The sequence below is a fragment of the Cervus canadensis genome, chromosome 11, assembly GCF_019320065.1.
Source record: "Cervus canadensis isolate Bull #8, Minnesota chromosome 11, ASM1932006v1, whole genome shotgun sequence".
Classification (NCBI taxonomy): Eukaryota; Metazoa; Chordata; class Mammalia; order Artiodactyla; family Cervidae; genus Cervus; species Cervus canadensis.
The window spans coordinates 13,462,348-13,488,177 of record NC_057396.1 but is presented as its reverse complement, the minus strand read 5'-3'; the positions used below and the strand labels follow the sequence as shown (position 1 = coordinate 13,488,177).

The window sequence follows — 25,830 nt, the reverse complement described above, 5'->3', positions numbered from 1 at the left end:
AGCAATAAATGCTGGAGAGGGTGTGGAGAAAAAGGAACCCTCTTACACTGTTGGTGGGAATGCAAACTAGTACAGCCACTATGGAGAATAGTGTGGAGATTTCTTAAAAAACTGGAAATAGAACTGCCATATGACCCAGCAATCCCACTTCTGGGCATACATACCCTTTAGCTTTGTTTCCCATGGAATGAAGTTTGTGGATGGAACCAAGTCACTTCTGGAAATGTATCAACTTCAAAAATTAATAATGATCTTAATAAAAACACCTACTGTTATTTATTGAGTTTTATTACTGGCCAGGATCTATACTGGTTACATTACAGATAGTTCTCATTTAACCCTGACAACAGTCCCACAAAGCCTATGCTATGATCCTCTATGACAAACGGGAAAAATTAGGTTCAATGACATTACAGTCCTTGCTTACCTATCACTGGGAAATGGTGGCCCTGGGACTTAAATCCACATCTGTCCCAAAGTCGTGCTCTTACCCATTACATTTAACACTGCCTTCTACATGCTGTGTCACCTCCCAAGTGGGGAACTCCAAATTGGAATACAATGCCTCATAGCAAGTGACATGTATAAGCAAATTTGCTGAATAATAACAGTGCTGTGCATTTGTATGCTGTTTTGATGATTCTCTAGTTGACATACAATTCTCATGAAACTTTGATTAAAAAAATAATAATGGGCTTTATGAGCCCTATTTCACACACTGGAAAAACTGAGCTCCAACAAGATGAAATGATCCTTCTGGGGCTATTAGTTGAGTAGCAATCCCCAACCAGGCAAGAACACAGTTTTCTGGAAATACTTATTCTCCTTTTTCTTTCCTCATCAGAGTATACTAGGCATTATGCTGCTTAGATGGCAGAATATGGTGGCAAATCATGTGTTATGATTCTGATTTAATGTGAGTTATGGGAAGGGTTTGCAGGTACAGACTCATATGAGTTTCCCAGCTGTAGGTGTGTCCATTTCATTCATTCAGCAAAATTTCCTGACTGTAAATCTGGCCAGCCATTGTGCTAACAGTGGGCATGGAAAGGTGGATAAGGTACTACTTTGTCCTAAGAAGATTACCTTCTCACAAGGACAAGAATCATCTTGCAAAGAGAGTATTATCATCCAATGGTAAAGTGTAGCTTTAAAGGAATATAGAAAGTTTGGAGAAGCAGAAAGGGAGAAGGAAATAACTCTCCCTGGGAAAGTTTCATGGTGGAGAGAACTTCCGATCTTGGTTTCAATGGACTGACTTTAGAGATGAAAAGCCTGAGTCACTGAGTGTTCTGCAAAGGACTTCATCATCTTATAACTTCATTAAGTTTCCTAAAAATATGCTTGTTGCCACAGCTCCTTAGAGAGTAGTAGCATGAATTATTCATTGGAGTACTTAAAATATTAGCATCAGTAAATTCCATAGGAACTTCACAAATACTCTGCCCAGTTGGTTAAGCCAATTTGAAAGAATGGTTTCCAATTCTACAAAGTTAGTAAGACTATGTGGAAAAACAAATGACTCCCAGAAGAATCATGTCAACTCTCTAAACATCAGCCCATTTCAGAGGAAGACTTCATGCCTCTGGATTTCATGTCCTTTTATTCATCAAAGAGGTATTTTCTTTCACAGTGGATATTTAGAGTGTTCTACTCTCTCTTCTCTTCCAACCAAGCAAAAGTTTTGTATGTGCTACTGAATTTAATCATTGGAATATTAAGAGCCCAGATGTACACTCTGATGTGTTTGGTTTATTGGAGTTAAAATCAAACCTGAAGGAAATCAACCCTGATTATTCATTGGAAGGACTGATGCTGGAGCTCCAATACTTTGACCACCTGATTCAAAGAGCTGACTCATTGGAAAAGATTCTGATGCTGGGAACGATTGAGGACAGGAGGAGAAGGGGGCAACAGAAGATGAGATAGTTGGATGGCATCACCAGCTCAGTGGACATGAGTTTGAACAACCTCTGGGAGACAGTGAAGGACAGCGAAGCCTGGTGTGCTGCAGTCCATGGGTTCACAGAGTCAGGCACAACTTAGCAACTGAACAACAACAACAAAAGGAAAATATACATCAAAGTTTAGAAATTGAAACTTATCAGAGTCAAACCTTTGGGGCAGCCCAAGAGGAGAGTGCCCTCTATTTTACTGTTGCCCACAAGGGTGCTTGTGGACTAAGATTGAGTTTTCTGATAGCTAATACCAGGCTAGACATTGTGCAATGGACTGAGAGTTTGTGTTCCCTCAAAATCATATGTTGAAATCCTAATGCCCACTGTGGTGGTCTTAGGAGGTGGGGCCTTTGGAAAGTAATTAGGTCATAAGGGTGGAGCCTTCATGAATGGAATTAATGCCCTTATGAGAGGATCCCCCTCCCCAGAGAACTCTCTAGCTCTCCTTCTGCCACGTGAAAATGCAATGAGAAGTCATTATTTTGTAATGGAAGAGAGTTCCTCCAGAACCTGACCATGCTAGCAACCTAATCTCAGACTTCCAGCCTCAAGAACTGTATGCAATACATTTCTGTTGTTTATAAGCCATCCAGTCTGTGGTACTCGGTTATAGCATCCTATTTTGACAAAGACACCTAGACCCTAGGTAATGGAGATCTTAGCTAGAAATTCCTAGTTGAGAAGGAAGACATCATCACATGACCTCTAAACCTCTTGTGCTTCAATTTAGTAGTTTGCTTTGTTTTCTGGATGTAATCAGACAGATTTATACTCCCTATTCAAAGCCAAGATGGAATATTCCTTCTGATTCTTGACTCACTGAAGAATAGGCCCAGATCTGCAAAGCTTGGAGGGCATAAATCTTGGAGGGGTAAAATCTTGATATTCCAGGAAGAGTATCTCATCTTCAACAACCTCTGAAGAACAGGACAAGGGGCAGGAGGTCCCAGAAAGGCTCAGCAGCACTGAGGATTTTTGTTGACTATCAATATTTTGTTGAAAATTTTTAAACGAATTGCTTGACAGAACAGTTCACAAATACAATGGTCTGTCTGGGAGAATATTAACTCCTTATTGGGTACTGAAGTACAGGTTGCAAAGACATAGACTGAAGAGTCATGCATAATGGAAGGGTTAGACTAAAGGTCCTCAGCTGCTGTCTAACATCCTGAATCTATTATTTGCAGATCCTTGATTTATCTGTGCTTGACTCAAGGCTTGCACTTAGTACATTGTTCTGTAGTAATATGCCCAGATATTTGTCTCCCCCTCAAGGTTGAAAACTTTCTGAAGGAAAGGCAAGATTTATCCTTTTCTATCCCAAGCACTTAGCACAGTGACTAGTATATAGGAGACATCAAGTAAATATTTATCAAATGAATGGAAAAGTTTATTTTATATACTGATATCTCTAACTAGACACACACACACACATAAACATATATATATATGTTTATATATATATATATATACACCTTGATTTATAGTGTAAGTTATCAACTAGTGGAGGGTGTTCAAACTCTTTAGAACCTATGGCTGCTTGAATGCCTGAATGATGGAATATGCTATATGAATTTCCAAACATGGTACTTCTAATTATTTCATCTCTTCTCTACAAAATGGAGCTCTTTCATGCTAGCTAAGGCAGAATCAAGTAGGGACAGGTTTTTATGAATTTGTATTTCTAGGTTAAACCCTCCACCACTAGAAAAGACCCTGGAGGTATTGGTTAGAGGTCTAGGTGTGACTTGGCTGCATTCAGTGGGCAGGAGTCTCCTGTGGATGATCAGAAGTGTAGTTTCATCCAGTCCTGGGAAGGGAAGCAGGTGGGTGTACAATGGGCAGAGGCATGCCGGGTGGAGGAGCAGGTATGCACACTGAAGTGAGAGCTTAAGTGGGAGAATCTCAGCCAGTTAGACCAGATGAGAAGGTAAGAATAAAGCCAGGAAGCAGAGGCAGATAGGGTGTGATTTTTAGGTGGAGAAATTACCAGAGAAGCAGAGGAGGCAGATGAGGTTGCAAAGAGAATACTTGCTAAAGGGACATGTTAAAATGAGGCATGCTTGCACCAAACACCAGCTTTGAGTCATATATTCATTCATTCAAGAAACAAATAGTGGGTGCTTGTGAAACCCCAGTCTCCTATAATGCAAAAGTAAGAAGTCAAGAAACACCTGGAGTAACAGGCAAATTTGGCCTTGGAGTACAGAATGAGCAGGGCAAAGGCTAAAAGAGTTCTGCCAAGAGAACACACTGGTCATAGCAAACACCCTCTTCCAACAACACAAGAGAAGACTCTACACATGGACATCACCAGATGGTCAACACCAAAATCAGATTGATTATATTCTTTGCAGACAAAGATGGAGAAGCTCTATACAGTCAGCAAAAACAAGACCAGGAGCTGACTGTGGCTCAGATCATGAACTCCTTATTGCCAAATTCAGACAGAAATTGAAGAAAGTAGGGAAAACCACTATACCATTCAGGTATGACCTAAATCAAATCCCTTATGACTACACAGTGGAAGTGAGAAATAGATTTAAGGGACTAGATCTGATAGACAGAGAGCCTGATGAACTATGGACAGAGGTTCGTGACATTGTACCAGAGACAGGGATCAAGACCATCCCCATGAAAAAGAAATGCAAAAAAAGCAAAATGACTGTCTAAGGAGGCCTTACAAATAGCTGTGAAAAGAAGAGAAGCAAAAAGCAAAGGAGAAAAGGAAAGATATTCCCATTTGAATGCAGAGTTCCAAAGAATAGCCAGGAGAGATAAGAAAGCCTTCCTCAGGGATCAGTGCAAAGAGATAGAGGCAAACAATAGAATGGGAAAGACTAGAGATCTGTCAAGAAAATAGAGATAACCAAGGGAACATTTCATGCAAAGATGGACTCAAAAAGGACAGAAATGTAGACCTAAACAGAAGCAGAAGATATTAAGAAGAGGTGGCAGAATAACAGAAGAGCTGTACAAAAAAGATCTTCCGACCCAGATAATCACAATGGTGTGATCATCACCTAGAGCCAACTCACTGGAAATGTGAGTCAAGTGGCCTTAGGAGCTCACTATGAACAGAGCTATGGAGTGATGGAATTCCAGTTGAGCTATTTCAAATCCTGAAAGATGATGCTGTGAAAGTGCTGCACTCAGTATGCCAGCAAATTGGGAAAACTCAGCAGTGACCACAGGACTGGAAAAGGTCAGTTTCATTCCAATCCCAAAGAAGGGCAATGCCAAAGAATGCTCAAACTACCACACAACTGCACTCATCTCACACACTAGGAAAGTGATCCTTAAAATTCTCCTAGCCAGGCTTCAGCAATATGTGAACTGTGAACTTCCAGATGTTCAAGCTGGTTTTAGAAAAGGCAGAGGAACCAGAGATCAAATTACCAACATCCGCTGGATCATCAAAAAATCAAGAGAGTTCCAGAAAAACATCTATTTCTGCTTTATTGACTATGTCAAAGCCTTCGACTGTGTGGATCACAATAAACTGTGGAAAATTCTTCAAGAGATGGGAATACCAGACCATCTGACCTGCCTCTTGAGAAACCGATATGCAGGTCAGGAGGCAACAGTCAGAACTGGACGTGGAACAACAGACTGGTTCCACATGGGAAAAGGAGTACATCAAGGCTGTATATTGTCACCCTGCTTATTTAAGTTATATGCAGAGTACATCATGAGAAACTCTGGCATGGATGAAGCACAAGTTGGAATCAAGATTGCTGGGAGAAATATCAATAACCTCAGATATGCAGATGACACCATCCTTATGGCAGAAAGTGAAGAGGAACTAAAGAGCCTCTTGATGAAAGTGAAAGAGGAGAGGAAAGTTGGCTTAAAAGCTCAACATTCAGAAAACTAAGATCATGGCATACTGGGTTCCATTCACTTCATGGCAAAGTAGATGAGAAAGTGAAAAGTTGTCAGACTTTATTTTTGGTTCTCCAAAATGACAGCAGATGGGACTGCAGCCATGGAAATTCAAAACGCTTACTCCTTGAGAAGTAAAGTTTTCCATGGATAACCTGACAGATATTAAAAAGCAGAACATAACTTTGCCAACAAGGTCAGTCTAGTCAAGGCTATGGTTTTTCCAGTGGTCATGTATGGATGTGAGAGTTGGACTATAAAGAAAGCTGAGCACAGAAGAATTGATGCTTTTGAGCTGTGGTGTTTGAGAAGACTCTTGTGAGTCCCTTGGACTGCAAGGAGATCCAACCAGTCCATCCTAAAAGAGATCAGTCCTGGGTGTTCATTGGAAGGACTGATTTTGAAGCTGCAACTCCAATACTTTGGCCACCTGATGGGAAGTGCTGACTCCCTGGAAAAGACCCTGATGTTGGGAGGGATTGGGGGCAGGAGGAGAAGGGGATGACAAAGGATGAGATGGTTGGATGGCATCACCGTCTCAATGGACATGGGTTTGGGTGGACTCCGGGAGTTGGTGACGGACAGGGAGGCCTGGTGTGCTGTGGTTCATGGGGTCGCAAAGAGCTGGACATGACTGAGCTACTGAACTGAACTGAACTGTGAAACCCCTGTACCAATGCTAGGGATACAAATAGAATCTCTGCTCTTATGTACATAAACTGTGAACTGAACTCTATATACATATTGACAGACAATTACAGTGCAGTGTGGTGCACACTGTAATGAAGCAAGCACAGGGCAGTCTGGGGGACAAGGAACCAAGTCCAAGGTGAAATGTGAAGGATAAATTGTAGTTTGCAAGGTGAGGAAGGAAGAGCACTCTTGCTTCAGCTCCTGGAATGACTGAATATCAAAAAATCCAAGAACGGAGCTAATTCAGGGATTGCAAATACTTTGCAATAGTTGGCCCTTATATGCCATGTTAAGTGGTCCAGACTTTCTCCTGGGAATAATGAATTATTAGAGTATTTTGATCAAGGAGGGACATGATCAAGTCTGTGTTCTAAAAATATTACAGCGAAGTGTGGAGAAAGGGTTGGAGGAAAGAAAGACCAGGGACCCACTGAAGTCACCACAGTATTTCAGTAAGAGGGGATGGTGGCTGAACTAAGGCTGAGGCAATGAAAGCAGAGGGTAGAAATTGCATTCTTGAGATATTTAAATGTTAGACTGGACAAAGTTTGGTGGTTGATTGGATGTGAGATGCAATCAACTAATCAAGGATGACCAGGGAATTCCCTGGTTGTCCAGTGATTAAGACTTGGTGCTTTCATTGCCAGCACCCAGGTTCAATCCCTGCTTGGGAATTAAGATCCCTCAGGCAGCTGGGGAGGTAGCTTGCTCTAGAGGCAGCTCCAAAAAGAGTTCTGGTGGTTGGAGAACCTAAGCCCTAAACTCAAGCCCAAAGGTCCATTTGGCTTCACACCCTCTCTTGGGGTAGGTAGGTTGCCTTTGGGAGCTTAATAGGATATAATATCTGACTGGGGTCCTTACCCACACCGGCCATTATCATTTATTCATTCATTCAATGCTTTTGAACTGTGGTGTTGGAAGACTCTTGAGAGTCCCTTAGACTGCAAGGAGATCAAATCAGTCATTCCTAAAGGAAATCAATCCTGAATATTCATTGGAAGAACTGATGCTGAAGCTGAAACTCTGATACTTTGTCCACCTGATGTGAAGAACTCACTCATTGGAAAAGAACCTGATGCTGGGAAAGATTGAAGGCAGGAGGAGAATGGGACGACAGAGAATGAGATGGCTGGATCACATCACCGCCTTGATGGACATGACTTTGAGTAAACTCCGGGAGTTGATTATGGACAGGGAAGCCTGTCATGTGGCAGTCCATGGGGTCGCAAGAGTCAGACATGACTGAGTGACTGAACTGAACTGAATCATTCAATATTTATTAAATATCAATATTATGCTCAAAGTACTCCAGTATTCCATAGACTCCAGTGTCCAACTCTGCTCAGTTCTTCTTTCTGTCTCTCTCCCCATTTTTTGCTATTTATTACTTTAATTTTTTCAGATTTATTGAGGTATAATTTACAAATAATATTGGAAGACATTTAAAGTGTACATCATGATTATTTTATATATATATAATGTGTGTGTGTATATATATATATATATACACACATTGTGAAATGATTCTCCCATCTAGTAAACACATTCATCATCTCACACATATTTATCTTATTTTTTCTCTCAGTGAGAACATTTAAATTCAACTCTTCTAAAAAATTTCAATTATACAATAGAGTGTTATCAATTATAGTCATAGTGTTATACAATTAGATCCTCAGAACTTGTTGACCTTATAATTGAAACTTCTACCCTTTATACCAAACTTTTCCTGTTTCCACTGCCACCCTGCCCCTGGCAACTGCTTTTTCTACTCTCTGTTTCTATGAGTTCTTTTTTTTTCTCCTTTAGATTTTACATGTACATGATACCATGCACTATTTGTCTTTCTCAGTCTGGCTTATTTCACCTAGCACAATGCCCTCCAGCTCCATCCGTACTGTTGCAAATGGCAAGCTTCCCTTCTTTCTTATGGCTGAATTGTGTGTGTGTGTGTGTGTGTGTGTGTGTGTGTGTGTGTGTACGCGCACTAAGTCTCTTCAGTCATGTCCGACTCTGTGCAACCCTATGGACTGCCGCCCGCCAGGCTCCTCTGTCCATGGGGACTCTCCAGGCCAGAATTCTGGAGTGGGTTGCCTTGTTCTCCTCCAGGGGATTTTCCTGACCCGGGAATTGAACCTGGGTCTCCTGCATTGCAGGCGGATTCTTTACCACTGAGCCACCAGGGAGGCCCCAGCTGAATAAAATTTCACTGTATGTATCTTCCACATCTTTATCTATTCATCCACTGACAAGACACATAGGTTGTTTCCATATCTTGGCTATTGTGAACAATGCGTCAGTGAACATGGGTGTACAGCTATCTCTTTGAAAAGAAAGAGCTTCTCAAAGTCAGAATTAGCTCTCGGTACTTTCCCACTCATGCCCTCTACTCCACCTTATCATATGTATTATTGTTTGAGCTGCCACGTGCTGTTTTACAGAAAACTTTCTTCACTTCTTATTCCTATGCTTACATTAATCTTTTTTTTTTGTTTTGTTTTGTCTTTTAGCTTCTTTTACATGGACTTGGTCCTCGATAGAATTTTGATTTGGCTACAGATTAAACATTTTATAGAAAACTCTGAATAAGTGGTCTTACATGGCCAGAAGCTAGGAAAATATCCACTAGCCTCCAGAGTTTTGTGAGCAGCTCTGGGGCTTCCTGTGACTGATGTTATGGTTTTAGAATTTCAGGAACAGATGCGACTGATCAGTCTTCCTTGAAATACTTGTGTTTGATGCAATTTCATTTCACATTATGTGTTTGACTTTCCCAAGTTGAGGTGTGAAATTCAAGCATCACAGAAATCAGCAGGGCTTTCAAGTTGAAGTTAATAAAACACTCAACATGAACCTATGTAGTTCAGATTAATAAAATAAAATGTATGGGTGTGAGAGCCTAACCTCCCTCATCCAGAAGATAGCACCTTACAAATCTCTTTCCTGGGGTCCAGTGGGTTTCTTCCACTCCACCCCCCTCCTTGGTGGCTCAGATGATAAAGAATCTGTCTGCAATGTGGGAGATCCGGGTTCAATCCCTGGGTTAGGAAGATCCCATGGAGAAGGGAAGTGGGTATCTAGGCCACTGGACCAAGAGAGATGAAGAATCTACTTTGAAAACCCTTCTCCAATGATTCAGTAAAGTTCCATTTTTTGTCAAAGTTATTATAATCTCCAACTCACTTCTCAAGATTAATAAAATGATTTTGAGTGAACAGTGTATGATAAATACATGTTGCTTTTAAAGGATGTAATATTATTATTAATGGTATTTTATAATTGGTAAAGATATAAGACTTTTGAGTATTTAGTTTATTTGATTAAATGATGATACCTGTATGACCTGCAGCCATGAAATTAAAAAGTACTTTCTCCTTGGAAAGAAAACTACAACAAAACTAGACAGTGTATTAAAGCAGAAACATCAGTTCTGACAAAGGTACATATAGTCAAAGCTATGGTTTTTCCAGTAGTGATGTATGGATGTGAGAGTTGGACCATAAAGAAGGCTAAGTGCCAAAGAATTGATGCTTTCAAACTCGTGCTGGATAAGACTCTTGAGAGTCCCTTGGACTACAAGGAGATCAAACCAATCAATCCTAAGGGAAATCAGTCCTGAATATTCATTGGAAGGACTGATGCTGAAGCTGAAGCACCAATTCTCTAGCCACCTGATGTGAAGAGCCAACTGATTAGAAGAGATCCTGATGCTGGGACAGATTGAAGGCAAAAGGAGAAGGGGGTGATAGAAGATGAGATGGTTGGATGGCATCACCAACTCAATGGACATGAGTTTGAGCAAACTCAGGGAGATAGTGAAGGACAGGGGAGCCTGGCATGCTGCAATCCATGGAATTGCAAAGAGTTGGACATAATTTAGTGATTGAACAAGAAACTGGTATGATCATGGCCCAGGTTTGGATTTCTGTTCCAAACATGTTTTTAGTTTTGCCCAGAGCACCCATCTTGTTCCAAAGACAGCTTTCTCAGCCTACTAATGTGATTGGATTGGTGACCTTTGTATGGAAAAGCATAGTATTATAGACTGCACAAACCTTTGACATCATCTAGTCCCAATTCCTTCATTTGAAGTTGAGGAAATTAAGCCTCAAGAGCATAAATGGGTTTGCCCAAAGTCACCCAGTTAGTGCCAGTGTCAGCAGTAAAATTTGAATTTATTGACAAATCCAGTGTTGTCCCTATGGTATTAAGATATACCCATTCTGGTCTAGAATTCCCCTCTAAAATTTTGGGGTGCTTGGATTGAACACAAATCCCTAGTAAGCCAGGACCCAATGAAGTACAGTACAATCTTTGGTGCTTCCTGGTATTTGACTAGAGACTTGTGGATGTTTGTTGCAACTTTCCAGGAGTACCTCCCTTCTCTAGGCAGAGGGCCAAAACCCATCACATCAGTCTGCCTTGTCCTCAGACAGACTGGCAGTGAAGGAACCTGCAGGGCAACTGTGAACAACATTCTTGAGACCAAAGGAAGCCAGCTGCTCTGATTGCAGCTGGTGATCACCAGGGCCCATCCTAATGAGGCTGATAGGGTTTCAACCCTGGTGACTGTCCCACTGGCTGCATTCACAGATTAGGTCCATCAGTCACCTCCAGTTATTCAGCCGTGTTCTTTGGAGGACCAGCAATGCAGAGCATTATAAATCTCTTTGTAATGTAGGCAGAAGTTTGGCCGTGAGTTGTAATCTTCCCAGGCACAGTTTACAGGAAGAGATTCCCTGGCTGGACTTCTTGGAGACAGCCAGTGAAGTGTCCTTTTTATGAAAACTAGAGCCCTCATGACGTGGACTTTCTATCATGGTTTTCAAGAGAAAGTGGAAAATGCATCTTCATGGTCCTTCTCAGCCCTGGGATTTTCCTTTAAAATAATATTTATTATATATTTTTTCAGCTTATAAAAGTAATGCATGTCTATTATGGAAAATGCAGAAGACTAGCAAGAAAATGAGAAGTACTCATATTTCCATTATGATGGGAAGTACTCATATTTCCAATCTGATGGGATTCACCTCCAAAGTTTAGTTCAGTTTTTCCAGTCTGTTTTTTAGTCACATATAGAAGTATATTCTTAGTTTTTTAAATGAAACTGTTATCCTATCCTGAAGTTCTAGGATTCTATAAAACATGCAGAACTAAATACAGTAATTTCCTTGCTCAAAGCCTTGAATGAGATAGTTGCTCCATAAACATGCTAGCTGAATGAAAAGGGGAATCATGGTTTTTTGACTCGATTAGACTTGTTGAAGATCTCACACTCAGACCATGTCTGAATCTTTTTTAATTTTTATATTTTATTGAAGTATGGGTGGCTCAGATGGCAAAGAATCTGCCTGCAACGCAGGAGATCTGGGCTCAATCTTTGGGTTAGGAAGATCCCTAGGGGAAGGGAATGTTCCACTTCTGTGTTCTTGCCTGGAAAATCCCATAGACAGAGGAGCCTGGCAAGCTACAGTCCATGGGGTCAGAAAAAGTCGGACACGACTGAGCGACTAACACACACACATGTGTATGTACACACACACATAGTTGATTTACAATGTTGTGTTAATTCTTGCTGTACTGCAAAGTGACTCAGTTACACACACACACATATATATATATACATATATATATATATATATATATTCTTTTTTATATTATTTTCCACTATGGTTTATCCCAGGTCCCTTAATATAGTTCTCTGTGTTATGCATTAGGACCTTGTTGTTTGTCCATTTTCTGTTCTATATGTAATAGTTTGCATCTACCAACTCCACTCCCAGTCCATCCCCCATGGCCCTCCTTCTCTGTTGTCAGCTATAAGTCTGTTCTCTATGCCTCTACGTCTGTTTCAACTTCATAGATACCTTCAATTGTGTCATATTTTAGATTGTGCATATATGTGATATCATATAGCATTTGTCTTTCTCTCTCTGACATACTTCACTTAGTATGAGAATCTCTAGTTGCATCCCTGTTGCTGCAAATGGCAGTATTTCACTCTCTTTTATGCTTGAGTAATATTCCATTGTATATATGTACCACTTCTTATCCATTCATTTGTCAAAGGACATTTAGGTTGCTTCCATGTCTTGGACATTGTAAATAGAGCCGCTATGAACTTAGGAGTGTGTATATCTTTTAGAATTAAAAGTTTTCTCCTGGATATATGCCCAGAAGTGGAATTGTCTTGGCTATTATGAATGCCTGAATCTTGACAACAATCTTCACATGCTGAAGAAGCACAATAAACTAGAAACTTCTTTCAAAAACCACTACAATATTTAAAGTAATTAGCCTCCATCTAATAAAAATAAATGAAAAAAAAAAAGAACATGTTCCCTCCCCAGCAGAGTATCAGTAGTCAATTATCTCCATTTTTTCATGCTCATTATTTCAGGAGATTCCGTTTGATGAGAGAGCTGCACAGACAAGAGACTTGTGGGAACCATGGACCTTAGTGAAAAATGGCCTTTGGAGGAAGGAACCTGGCTGTCTCACGCTGGAGTTCATCATTTTGTCAACACCAGAGGGGGTATGGCTGCTTTTGCTGTCCCAGATATACGCGGTCCTCTTCAACTCATGCACTCACTGGGTCAACCCAGCTGTTCACAGTATGTGCCAAGCGCTATCTGTCTTTTCAAAAGCAGCTGGGTGGAGAGGCGAAGGCATGGACTTTGGAGTCAGACAGACCCAGGTTCAGATATGGAATTTTCTCTTTATACACTATGGGGCCTTAAGAAAATCTATTGTTTCCTCAGCCTTAACATGAGAGTAAGAATGCCTACTTGGAGGTTTGCGATGAGCACTGTTAAGTAATGTAAGCTGTCATTGACTGAGCCCTTGCCCTAGCTGGCTGGGAAGATGGTCACACAGCTTTGAGCACCTAACATGCCAAGCACTATTTTCTTTCCTGTCTCCCATCTCCTCCTCTTTAATCTTCTCTCCACAGCCCTGCAAAGATTAAGACTGGGAATAATGCAACCAGTATAACCAGAATAGATGGGCTCACCTTTGTTCTGTGTCCACATCCTAGCAGCTGATTAACGCAACTCAGTGTTAAGTTCAGGACGTTGTTACTGTCCTGGCATGGAGCATACAGGTGTCAAAATCATACCCCTGACACAGGGAAGTGGTCCTCTGTCAGGTCCAAGGTCTGCCCCATTTCCCATCCCCCAGATCTAATGGAGACCCACTTTGGAAGGAGCTAATCTGTGGATGGGGAAACAGAGGCCACTGAAGTTAATGCATTCACACGATGTTTTTAGAAATGGTATGCCTCTCATGTGCTGTTGTTTATTCATTCACTTAATTAATATTGAGCAGCTACTATGTGCCAAGCACTGGGAATATAAGAAAGAGAGTAAGATAGGCACAGAGATCACCAGACTACACTCTCTGCTGTGCCCCATCTCTAAAATGGGGTAACTTAGACAGCAATAAGCATTTACTTAGCTTTTGCACTGCATCAGGGTATATCTTCCAACCAAGACACTGCACACAATGGGAGTTTCCCCAAAGGGAAGCTTTAGGTTGTGAGAGAAGAAACTTGGATGCAGTCCAGACAAAAACCAATCGCTGTTCGCTCCTATGCCCTGTCACATTGCCACCTGAGCCACTTTTTAGAAGTTCTTAAGCCATGTCTCCTCACAGCCCATGGCACAAAGTTGAACCTCCTCAGCTCCATACACAGCCTTCCTTTCCTGGTCTGACCTCTGCCTGCCTCTCTAGACCCATCTCCTGCTGCTCCTCACTAAACACGAAGCCCTTCCTCATCACTGTATCTACTTCCGCCTGGATCCCTGAGTACCTCATGCCCTCACATACCTGTGAGCCTCTGCAAAGACTGTCATTAGTATGTACCTTCTACCCGGCCAGGTCCTGCTCACCTCTGAAGCTCCAGCTTCAGTCGTCTCTTCTGGGGTCTCTTCACCCATCCACCCCCATCCTAATCTGAATGAGGAGTCCGTCCTCAGAGCTGCCACAGAACTGGCAGCTTTCCATGTCACAGAGTTGCTGCACTGTATTGTCACTGTCTGCATCCTAGATGACCTGTGGGCCTCTCAGGGGCAGACGTCTTGTTTTATTTGCCTTTGCATCCCTTCCACAAGCAGCCTGGCAAATACTTGATACATACTTGGTGGCTGGCTGGCTGGGTGGCTTGATGAATGAATGGATGTATGAACGAATGATGGCTGAGACTAGGTCCCCTGCATATTTCTGGGGTCATTGAGAACATTTATTGACTGTGGCAGCCCGATGCACTGCGCAACTGCTTCTGGCATCACTTCACCTTGCTTTCAGCACACCTAGAGCATTTTGCTCAGTGACCCCTTTGTTCATCAAGGCTGGATGACATAAGAGAGAATTAAATAGGTATGGTTTGTCTTCATCATCCATCATAGAAGTTTAGAGCAGAAAGAAGCCTCAGGGGTTACAGTGACAAAGGGGTGGCTAGAAATTCTACCGTGAGCAGTTCCAAGCATTACCACACATCTCCTTCAGTTCACCACATCATGTACCTACAGTCTTTGGAGATGCAGCTGGCGTGTAGGAAGGGGAACCAGCCCTGTGTCTAGATCTGCCTGACAGAGAGGCACTGCTCTTGGTTAAGTGATGAGCCTCTGGAGCTGATGGAAAAGCTTGGCTTGGATGGGTAGATGATACTGTGTTATCGGGCCCCAGTTCAGACAGTCGGACTGTGATGTTGGAGGTGTCCAGACAGAGTGTGGTTGTGTTGTCATGTGGGGGTGAAGCACCCTCACAAGGAAGCAGTATGCTGAAATGTGAAAGTCCTCATGAGCAGCTGGATTGGGGGGGTTCTCAGGCTGGATTAAGCTGGGCTTCCCTGGTAGCTTGGTTGGTAAAGAATCTGCCTGCAGTGCAGGAGACCTGTGTTCGATCCTCGGATTGGGAAGATCTCCTGGAAAAGGAAATGGCAATCCACTTAAGTATTCTTGCCTGGAAAGCCCTATAGATAGAGGACCTGGTGGGCTACAATCCATGGCACCTCAAGAGCTGGACAAGACTTAACAACTAAACCACCACCACCACCAGAGGCCTAGGCCAGGGTTCAGGGGAAGGATGCAGGCCCTAAGAGGACTAGGTAGGGTTGCAAAATGGAAATATGGTGAAATGTTGAAATGAGGTGAGGAAACTCACCTCAGGAACACTCAGAAACAAACTTGCACAGTGGGAGACTTCTGTGCCAGACTTAAGTCAGAACTGGATGAATTACAAAAAAAAATTTGTAATCCCTCATTAGATAGATACCTTACACCAGACATGACACTACACCTTTTTTTAGTATAAATAAAGACCATCACTATTCATTCTCACAACAACCTTATTCTCCTTTTGTGAATGAAAAAAAAATGAGCCTGAAGCTGCTGGGAAACTTGCTCAAGGTCATGGGCAATGTAGGGATTTGAATGGAGGTCTGCCTAACACTTAGCTGTGCCAACTTATTGCCTGACGATTCACCCTTCAAAACTAGCTACTTTGCCTTCTCAATTAAAGGCTCTGGGGGCCCAGTTACAGACTTTTTTTTTTTTTTTTTGCTGCTTATTTCGTTGTCACAGTAGAAAAGAGAACTAGCTCTTAACAAGGCCAGAAAACCAACAGTGCTGTCGCAATGTGTGGATTACCATCCAAGAGCCACCGATGGCCACCTAAGCTAATGCGTTGCCAAGGCCTCGATCCACCTGCTTTGGACCATCTTCCCTCCACCCCCTACCCCATGTCCCCCCTCTCCCAACACTGGCCGGTGCCAGCTGCTCCATCTCAGAGGCTCACTGTGGGCTAATGGGGTTTACATTTCTAGCGAGCTACCAGGGAAAGTCCTGAAAGTGTCCAGGCCTTGAGATCTTATTCTTGGCTTCACAGAGTCCTTTGAGAACCATGTTATCTGCCAGGGAGGCTCAGTCATCCTGGTGAGTCATGGGCCTGGAGGCAAGGCCAGTTCCATGAAACATCTGGGCATCTCAGTTGCTATGAGGGTGGGTCAACCTCCCGGAAAGCTGGCTAGGAAGAGCCCAGGATGTCTGGGGGAGATACAGAATTTCTCCATGAAAGTCCCTCTGCCACTCCCAATGCCTACACTCTTAAAATCCCCTCAAGGGCCTGGGCCGGTGGTTACGCAAATTTATTTTAAAGGCCTGGAACACATTTTCCAAATGAAATCAAATGCAAGGCCTGACACAGAAAACAGAAGGGGGCCAGAGCCCTGATTCTGACCAGCGCGCTGCAGGTTCCCATGATTCGCCAGCTGCCCCATCAGACATGTGGGGATTTGGCACAGGAGGGGAGGTGTCCTCAGCCCTTCTCCATGAATCTATAAAACACTTCTTCCTGTTACATGTGTGCTCACTCAGCTGTTTGGGAACCCTGATGTAATTCCCTCTCCCCAGGGGACCCAACCTGCTTAAACTTATCATCAGGGAAGAGGCAGGAAGTGTGGGAAACATAACCTGGCAGCTGGAGCCAGGTGTGTCTAGAAATTCACTGGCGCTGTTTCCCACTCTGGTTATAAAAACAGGAAGGGGCGGACTTCCCTCCTGCAGGGAGGAAGGACATTTTTCCGAGTGTGGTCTGGGTGCCAAGCACTGCTGTGGACATTATTTCATTTTGTTCACATCCTCCCTGAAATCTCTTCAAGCAGTTACTATTACCCCCATTTTGCAGATGAGGAAACTGAGGCTTGTGAAGACACAAATACAAAGTCCAGCCTGCATGGCAAACAACACTAGCACTCACAGTCACACTTGGGTCTTTGTTCTCCAGGGCTCTGCTCCAATCCAGTTCACTTCCCTGTCAGTTTCAAGGGGGCAGCATCACCTTTCTAGGAAGCTTGATCCTTTGTGTCTATTTGTGTCTATTTCTTAAAACAAACAAATTATTATTTGTTTACTTTTGCTGTGTTGGCTTTTTGTTGCTGTGTGCGGGCTTTCTCAGCTGCAGTGAGCAGGGACTACTCTCCAGCAGCAGTCCGTGGACTTCTCACTGCGGTGGTCTCTCTTATTGCAGAGCACGGGCTCTAGGGCACATGGGCTCAGTAGCTGTGGCCCACCAGCTTTGCTGCCCTGCCGCACATGGCGTCTTCCTGGATGAGGGATCGAACCAAATGATTAATTCCAATAAGCACTGCTCTGAATTAGACCACCTGAAGGCAGCACTCCACGAAACATGCCCAGGAGGATTCTGCCTGCTTTCTCTAGTTTGGGTGAGTGGGGCTGCTTTCTAATGGCAGGGTGAGGACTTCTCATGGTGGCAGTGTGGGCACGTGGGCTTAGTTGTCCTACAGCATGTGGAATCTTCCTGGATCAGGGATCAAACTCTTGTCTCCTGCATTGGCAACTGGATTCCTAACTGCTGGGCCACCAAGGAAGTCCTATTTCTTTTTAAAAAAAAAAAAAATATTTTATTTTATAAAATTAAAATTGAGTATATGTTGGGTATAGTTGAGCTTTGTGTCTGTTTCTCTTGCATACAGGGTGGTAAAAAGATTGATACAACATAATCTGTCATCCCTGGTCTCCTATTGGCATTTGTTTTAACAAGTGTCATAAACATCAGTTCTTTTTACAGAGGAGATCATAGGCTAGGTGGGTCTGGAGACTTGTCAAAGATTTAGTGGCAAAACTAAGGCGAGAACTCAAGCTTCTGCTTCTCCTTTCAGCACCTACACTGCTAAGGCCACAGTTTCTTGGAAAAACCATTTTAATGTGGAAAAAAAAGAGAGGCTCTTGTGCACCAGGTAGACTCTATTTGCAGCATCTGAAAGAAGTGATTCCCTCGCAGGCCTCAGTCCAAAATGGGAGATGAGGATGGTCTCTGCATGTCAGCAGAAACTCACATCACTTATAATGGTTTAGTTATAGATTTCAATGACACCAAATGTTTTTACCTTTCATCTTAACACAAAGTATTTTGTCTGACTTCACTCAATAGATCCAACTGAATGCAAGCTGGAAGTGTATGATTTTCCTCTGCAGGGACCTTTTTCTGTGTGTATTTTTGGAAAGGTTTATTCTGAGTCATGGCCACATATACCTTCTAGTCGCTTCTTGGCTCAGCCAGAGTTCATTTCCTTTGATATGATGCTGAATGAAGAGTGTTTTAAATCTTCACCTCTATTCCATAGTTGATAACAGGGGGTGTTACCTGGGGGTGGGAGGTGGGCTGGATGGATCCAAGTTCATACACTTCATAAAACACTTCGCTGTTGTTAGTAGCATCTACTGCATTGGTATTTGAATTGTTCAGAGAACATACTTAGCATTTTTACCAAAATGAATCTTGTCTTCCTGTCAGATTTAGTACCATATCATCTCTTGGCTTGCACTGTTTCTGTAAGAATAATGATTTTTTTTTTTTCTTTTCAGGTGACATATAGTGACATATAGGTGGCACTAGTGGTTTAAAAAAAAAAATCAAAAACCTGCCTACCAATGCAGGAGATGTGAAACATGGGTTTGAACCCTGGGTGGGGAAGAGTCCCTGGAGGAGGGCATGGCAACCTACTCCAGCATTCTTGCCTGGAGAATCCCATGGATAGAGGAGCCTGGTGGACTACAGTCCATAGAGTCGCAGGGTGGGACATGACTGAAGTGACTTAGCACGCACACACCCACAATTCTTCCATTAGGGCCATTTCTTTCTTCTGGACAGTATCAAACACTTAAAGCATTCTCTGAGGCTTGATTTTCATTTAAAGGGAACGAAGCAACTATGATTTCTTTCTGCCTTTCATCAAGGATTATTAAAAAAAAAAAAAAAAACATTGGGGTTATGCTTAAAGAAAAGAATATTAAACCCTAAGGGAAGAGAGATGTCCTTTGGGCCATTTCAGCCCTGGAGCTAATGCTGAGACCAATAAAGTGAAAATTCTCTTTGATGAAACCCTACGGGTGGGTGCATATATGTCCTTGCTGTCCTCTGTCCGCTTGTCCTATGAGGATGCACGCAGAGACAGGATAACAGCAGAGTCAGACCAGCCCAGGCAGCCACGGCCTCTCTCTTCTCTCCTAAATCAGTTTCTCCCTCGCTCCCCAGGGTGGGGAGGGGAAGAGGGGCAAGCTTCGCATCTCCACTCCTTTCTGCATTTAACTAGCAGAGAGCCTCCAGGAGACAGAAGGCTACCTGCAGAGGTGAGCCAAGGGCAACGCCAGGGAGGAGAGGGAGGCAGAGGGAAGGTTTAGCTCTCTCCTCCTTGTCTTTCATGCTTGAAGTCGGTGACCTCCCAGGGGTAGGGATCGGGAAGGCTGTGCACAGATCCTAGCCTGTGGCTACAACATCCATGCAGCTTTTTCTTGCAAAGGGAATTGATAGCACACCTTGGCCGAAAAATAACCTTTTCCCTATGTGGCTTTTTTTTTTCTTTTTAACTTTTTGGCGGCATCATAGGGTATATAGGATCTTAGTTCCCCGACCAGGGATCAAACCTGCATCCCCTGTATTGGAAGCGTGGCATCTTAACCACTGAACCATCAGGGAAGTTCCCCGCTAGGGTGGCATTTAGTCCTCTCATCCATCTCTTGGGGGAAGAAGTCACCTCCTGTAGGAGGCCCGTCTCCTCCTTTTCTCCATTGACCAAGGGGCCTGTGGTATCAAAGCAGCCCACCTAGGCTGGCCCTCCCTGTGGCCTCTGCTCCAAGCAGCGCTGCAGCAAGGCAGGCCCTGGCCCCACCGCAGGAAAGGCCAGCCAGGTGCTGCTGGCATCCCCAGCCTCCTGGGGGCACGGGGCTTGTACACAGCTGTGGTTATGCCCACCATGCAGGGTATCAGTGATGGCTGCTTTGCTAGAAACACCCCCAAAAGCATTTTCCAGTGCTTTTAGCTCTAGAAAAACGGATCAAAGAATTCCTTGGATTTTAGCATTATGTTCCATGTTGCCACATGAGCACAGCTCCTGGGTGGAGGGATGACAGCTCTGCTTAGTGAGTTTCCAGGATAACTGAAGTAGAACCCTTGTAATGCCTGCATACTGCTCCAGATATTACTGTTCTATACATAACAGTTGATAAGACTTTTTCCCGAAGATTTGTTTATACACTTATACACTTTCTTGCCCAGAAAATAGTCATACCTCAGTTTATGATTGGGGTTGGACCAAGATCTCATGTAGAAATGCACTGTCTTTCATTTAGGAGCCATCATAGGATATCTAACTTGCTTCAATAATTCATAAACATGTTTGAATATGCCTAAAAAGCAATCTCGATGAGCACACAAGAAGCTGTGGATGGTATTTCAGTTTGCAGATGGAAACCGAGAAAGGATAGCAAAGCGGACTTCCATTTTCGCAGTTTATACCCATGGGTACAAAATGTCCTTTTCTTTCCCCTTGAATATATATTATTTGCTTATATAATAAAATTAGTTTAAAATATTTAAAGTTTGATATGTTATATAAAATTATTAATATTAATGAATTATATATTATTAACTTTATATGTATGAAGAAATATTAAAGCTAGGGGTTGGGTTCCCAGGTTAGCTCCCAAAAGTCTGTTCAACTCACGATGCAGGGGGTGATAGTAAGAGTGGGTATTAGCCGTCAGCCCCTGCTGTACTCTGTTTCAACGGAAAACCTGAGTCCCAGAAATAATTCACCCTGAGCCTCAGAAATACTTCCTTCTTGCTGCTTTCTCTCCACATGCCCCACTTTCTAATAATTGCTGCCTGAGAAATAAAATCAGAGATTACTTCCCTGTCTTTAGAGGCCATAGCAGCAGGAAGCCCACTCTCCTTCTGTGGTGGTTGAGTGGCTAAGTCGTGTCTGACTCTTGAGACCCCATGGACTGTAGCCCGCCAGGCTCCTCTGTCCATGGGGTTTCCCAGGCGAGAATACTGGAGAGTGTTGCCGCATTCTTCTCCAGGGGATCATCCCGACCCAGGAATCGAACCAGGGTCTCCTGCATTGCAGGCGGATTCTTTACCGACTGAACTACAAGGGAAGCCCCACTAGGAGAGTCAAAAAAAAAAAGGGCCTCCAGCATGCCCAAGCCTTCTGTGGGGGAGAGAAAGGAACCTTCCTTCCTCAGCGACCACGGTGTCCAGCACCCTTCTTGGTCTATTTCACACTTAACCGGCTCAGCTTCTCCCGGCAGTACTGTATTAAGTATTATTGCCAGGAAACTGAAGCTCTGGGAGAGCTAGTAACAACCCTGTGATTTCTCCCCTAATAATTTGATAGAACTGAGACTCCAACCTATAATATTGTGTACTCTCTTTTATAACTTCCCAGCAGAACAATTTCTTTTTATATTGGAGTATAATTGCTTTGGGCTTCCCTTGTGGCTCAGCTGGTAAAGAATCCACCTACAATGTGGGAGATCTGGGTTTGAGCCCTGTACTGGGAAGATTCCCTGGAGAAGGGAACGGCTACCGACTCCGGTTTTCTGGCCTGGACACTTCCATGGACTGTATAGTCCTTGGTGTCACAAAGAGTCGGACACTACTGAGCGACTTTCACCTTCACTTCATGTACTTGCTTTCCAATGTTGTGTTAGCTTCTGCCGTACAACAAACTGACTCAGCCATATGTACACACACATCCCTCCCTCTTGAGCCTCTTCCCTCCATCCCACCCTCTAGGTCATCACAGAGCCCCAAACTGAGCTCCCTGTGTTACACAGTGGCTTCCCACTAGCTGTCTACTTACACCTGGGGGGCGTGCGTCAACGCTACGCTCCCAGTCTGCCCCACCCTTCCCTGCCCCCGCTATGCCCACCTGTTCGTTCTCTACATCTGCATCTCTGCTCCTGTCCTGCAAATGGTACCTGTCATGTGGAGTAAGGTAAGTCAGAGAGAGAAACACAAATATTGTATATTAATACATATATATGAATCTAGAAAAATGGTACTGATTAACTTATTTGCAGAACCATTTCTTTATAAGAGGCCTATAACAATCAATTATGGGTAGGTATTTGAGATGTTGCCTAAGGTTAGGAAGGTCTTCTGAACCTACTGGAAGGTGAGCAACATGAGGACAGGAACCTATTCTGACCACTGTTGTATCTGAATTGCCTCGCAGATGCATTGCTTCCCATCCTGGAAGCATGGTGTGTATGCTTAGTTGCTCAGTTGTTTCTGACTCTTTGCAACCCCATGGATGGTAGACTCCTAGGCTCCTCTGTCCATGGAATTCTCTGGGCAAGAACACTGGAGTGGGCTGCTATTCCCTTCTCCAGGGGATCTTCCTGACCCAGGGATGGAATCCACATTGCAGGCAGATTCTTTACCATTTGAACCACCAGAGAAGCATGGTACTTCCCCATAAATACTGTTTGACTAACAGGAAATGTTATTGTTTGCTCTGCTTTGCTTCCTAAGATAGAAAATTGGAATCATATATTTCAGAAAAATTGTCAACAACAAATATTAAAACAAGAAAAATATTTTTTCATTAACTTTCAGCTGATTAGGAAATTTAAATAACTGAAGGGCTGTAAGAAAATTTCTTAGTTTATGAGTCATCCATTTATAGCAAACAAATTGAAAGGGAGTCCATTGTGAGTTCGAACAATCTGGCAGACTCTGGAACCTAATCACCTGGTAGAATATTTGTAATGCTCTTCCTATGGGGAATGCCTGAGCCTAATTCCACATAACCAACTTTCAAGGAAACTCTTAGAAAGCAAACTAAGAGATGGGACCATGTACATTGCCTTTAATTGGAAGCATAATCTGTGGTTAGTGATTCCTTTCAGTAACTCGAAGTCATTAAAGAAGAGAAAAGATCTCCATTTTCTGAAGCTGTGAAAGAGCATACTATCTAATAATAACTAACATGAACTTGACTTTCACAATGTGACAGTCTCTATTCTACAGGCTCTAAATGCTGTAGTTTATTGCATTCTTGCTACAACCTTATGAGTTAGGTACAATAATTATCTCCATTTTTATAGAAAACTAAGGTTAGCAGAAATTAAACTATTGGTTAATAGTGGAACTGGTATTAGAGTTAAGGTCTGGTTGACCCCTAACTAGACCTTGGCTCTCATACCAAAGACCTCTGTAGACTGTCTCTCTTGGAATGCAAAGGCTAGTTGCCTCCTGATCCAATGGGGAATCGGAGGTGACTAGTCCTGCAAACAGGCCACCTGAGCTCACCTCCTCATGACATCAGGGAGTCAAAGGCTTCTACTCAGATCAAGGACTGACCGTTGGAATTTGGCAATGCCAAGGTCAGTCTTGACCTTGACAAGAGCTTCTCTGGAAGAGTGATGAACTAGAAGCCTGTTTGCCTTTAAGATTAAAGGAAGATGGTAGAAATAATGAGTGTAAACAATTCTTTGATGAATTTTGTTGTAAATTGCCACTGAGACTTGAGGTCGGTAATTGGAAGAGAGGTAGAGTTGGAAAAGATTTTTTAAAGATAGAAACAGTGGCATATTTGTCTATGGATGGGAATGATCCAGAAGAGAAGAAAACACCAACTTAGAGAAGAAAGGCGGGGGAAACCCATGTCAGAGGGCACAGAAGATCTGACACACAATGGAGGAGCTGGCCTTAGCTGGAGAATGGATGGTTCATCCATAGTGACAAGAGAGCAGGATAGTAAGCAAACCAGGCGAAGGGAGAGCGATTGCTGGGCTGCACTGATGTCCACTCGAGGTTGTGCTCAGTCGTGTCCGACTCTTTGCCACCCAGGGACTGTAGCCCATCAGACTCCACTGTCCATGGGATTTCCCAGGCAACAATACTGGAGTGGCTTGCCATTTCCTTCCCACTTGAGATTAGTGGTCACATATTGAAAATAAGACCAGTCAGCAAGATGGTATGCTTCTCTAATCATGTTTCACTGGGTGCTGGCAGAGACAAGATGAAGAAACAGATTTTATCAAGGGTACGGTTTTCCCAAAGACTTAGTAGACAGACAGAGAGAGAGGTGGATTTTAAGGCATATATAAGAGAAATGATAATAGTAAACCTAGAAACTAGGGTGGTTAAAAGAGGAAGGAATGTCAAGAGGGAGAGTAAGGGACACAGAAAAGTTCACAGGATCAGTAAATTACAGGAGCTGTTGGGGTCAAGGAGACACTGGGTGAGGATAACAGGAAGAATAAGCTGGAAGACTTGGAAGGCTGGGTGGTGGTGATAGGAGAGTGGAATGCTTGCTGTTGAGATTGCAGATGGTGTCACTAGGAGGGCAGGAAGCTGGGATAGCTAGAGGTGTAGGAAGGGAGAGGACATTGAAGAGTTGAGAGACCAGAGTATGAGAAGAATCCACTGGTAGATTTGGAAATAAAAATTATCATGGGAATGGTATTGGGGAAAGTGACAGTGATCCAGATGCCAACACCTTCAAGAAATGAGGTAGAATAACACAGAGGCCTGTAGACGGCTACAGTAAGAGGCCTGGACAATGTGCTCTGTTATTTTCAAGGAGAGCTGGGTTTCCTTCAGAGTGAGGAGTTGAAAGAAACTTTGATGAACCATGAATGAAAGGGAAAGTGAAAGGCGCTCAGTCATGTCCAGCTCTTTGGGATCCAGTCCATGGAATTCTCCAGGTCAGAGTACTGGAGTGGGTAGCCTATCCCTTCTCCAGTGGATCTTCCTGACCCAGGAATCAAACAGGGGTTTCCTGCATCGCAGGCAGATTCTTTATCAACAGAGCTATCAGGGAAGCCCATGAATTCCTGAGGGCAAATGGAGGTTACCAGGAGATGGGAGGGGATGTCTTGATCTGTGCAAACATTCATCCAAGCACATTCACTTCTTGGATTTCAGAGCTCATATTGTCAGGAGTAGGGAAAACAGAGAAGAGGACAGAGAGATAAGTTAGGCAGTTCAAGAACGGTTGCTTTGGGGAGTTCCCTGGCCTAGTGGTTAGGATTCTGGGCTTTCACTGCTGTGATCCTGGTTCAGGCTGTGGTCAGGGAACAGAGATATCTCTCAAGCCACTCTCAGGGCAGCCAACAAAAAAGGGAGACGAAGAAGAACGGCTACCCTGGTGGGGAAGGAGGACAGTCTCACCCTGGCCCCCAGCCATGCCTCCGTGGGCCCTCAGAGGGTGGCTTCTCTCTGCCCTCCACAGTCAATTGTAGACTGTCAGTAGAATACCCAGAGATGACTGAGGTTTACAGAATGAGAGCACCTTAGCACAGGTCCGTAGGCCCTTGGGCTGCTGCAGCTGGCGATCTGATCAGTCTGAGACTACAGAAGGTCCCCGAGACATTGCCCAGACTGTTAACTCTCCAACTATCAGTGTCCAAGGACGGGGATGGAGAAGAGGCAGCCGTTTTCTGTGTCTGCGCCTTCGTTCCTCTGCCTCCTCCTAGCATCT

General features: G+C 43.4%; 1 protein-coding gene across 1 annotated transcript in view; it reads left to right on the top strand.

Moving 5' to 3' along the window:
• Positions 1–25,830, top strand: part of AMOTL1 (angiomotin like 1) — a 207,836-nt gene that overhangs the window by 31,313 nt on the left and 150,693 nt on the right. Inside the window, exon 2 of the mRNA XM_043482715.1 lies at positions 12,937–13,071. Coding sequence (XP_043338650.1) covers positions 12,987–13,071 — 85 coding nt within the window. The 5' untranslated portion in view covers positions 12,937–12,986. The remainder of the gene's footprint in view (positions 1–12,936; positions 13,072–25,830) is intronic.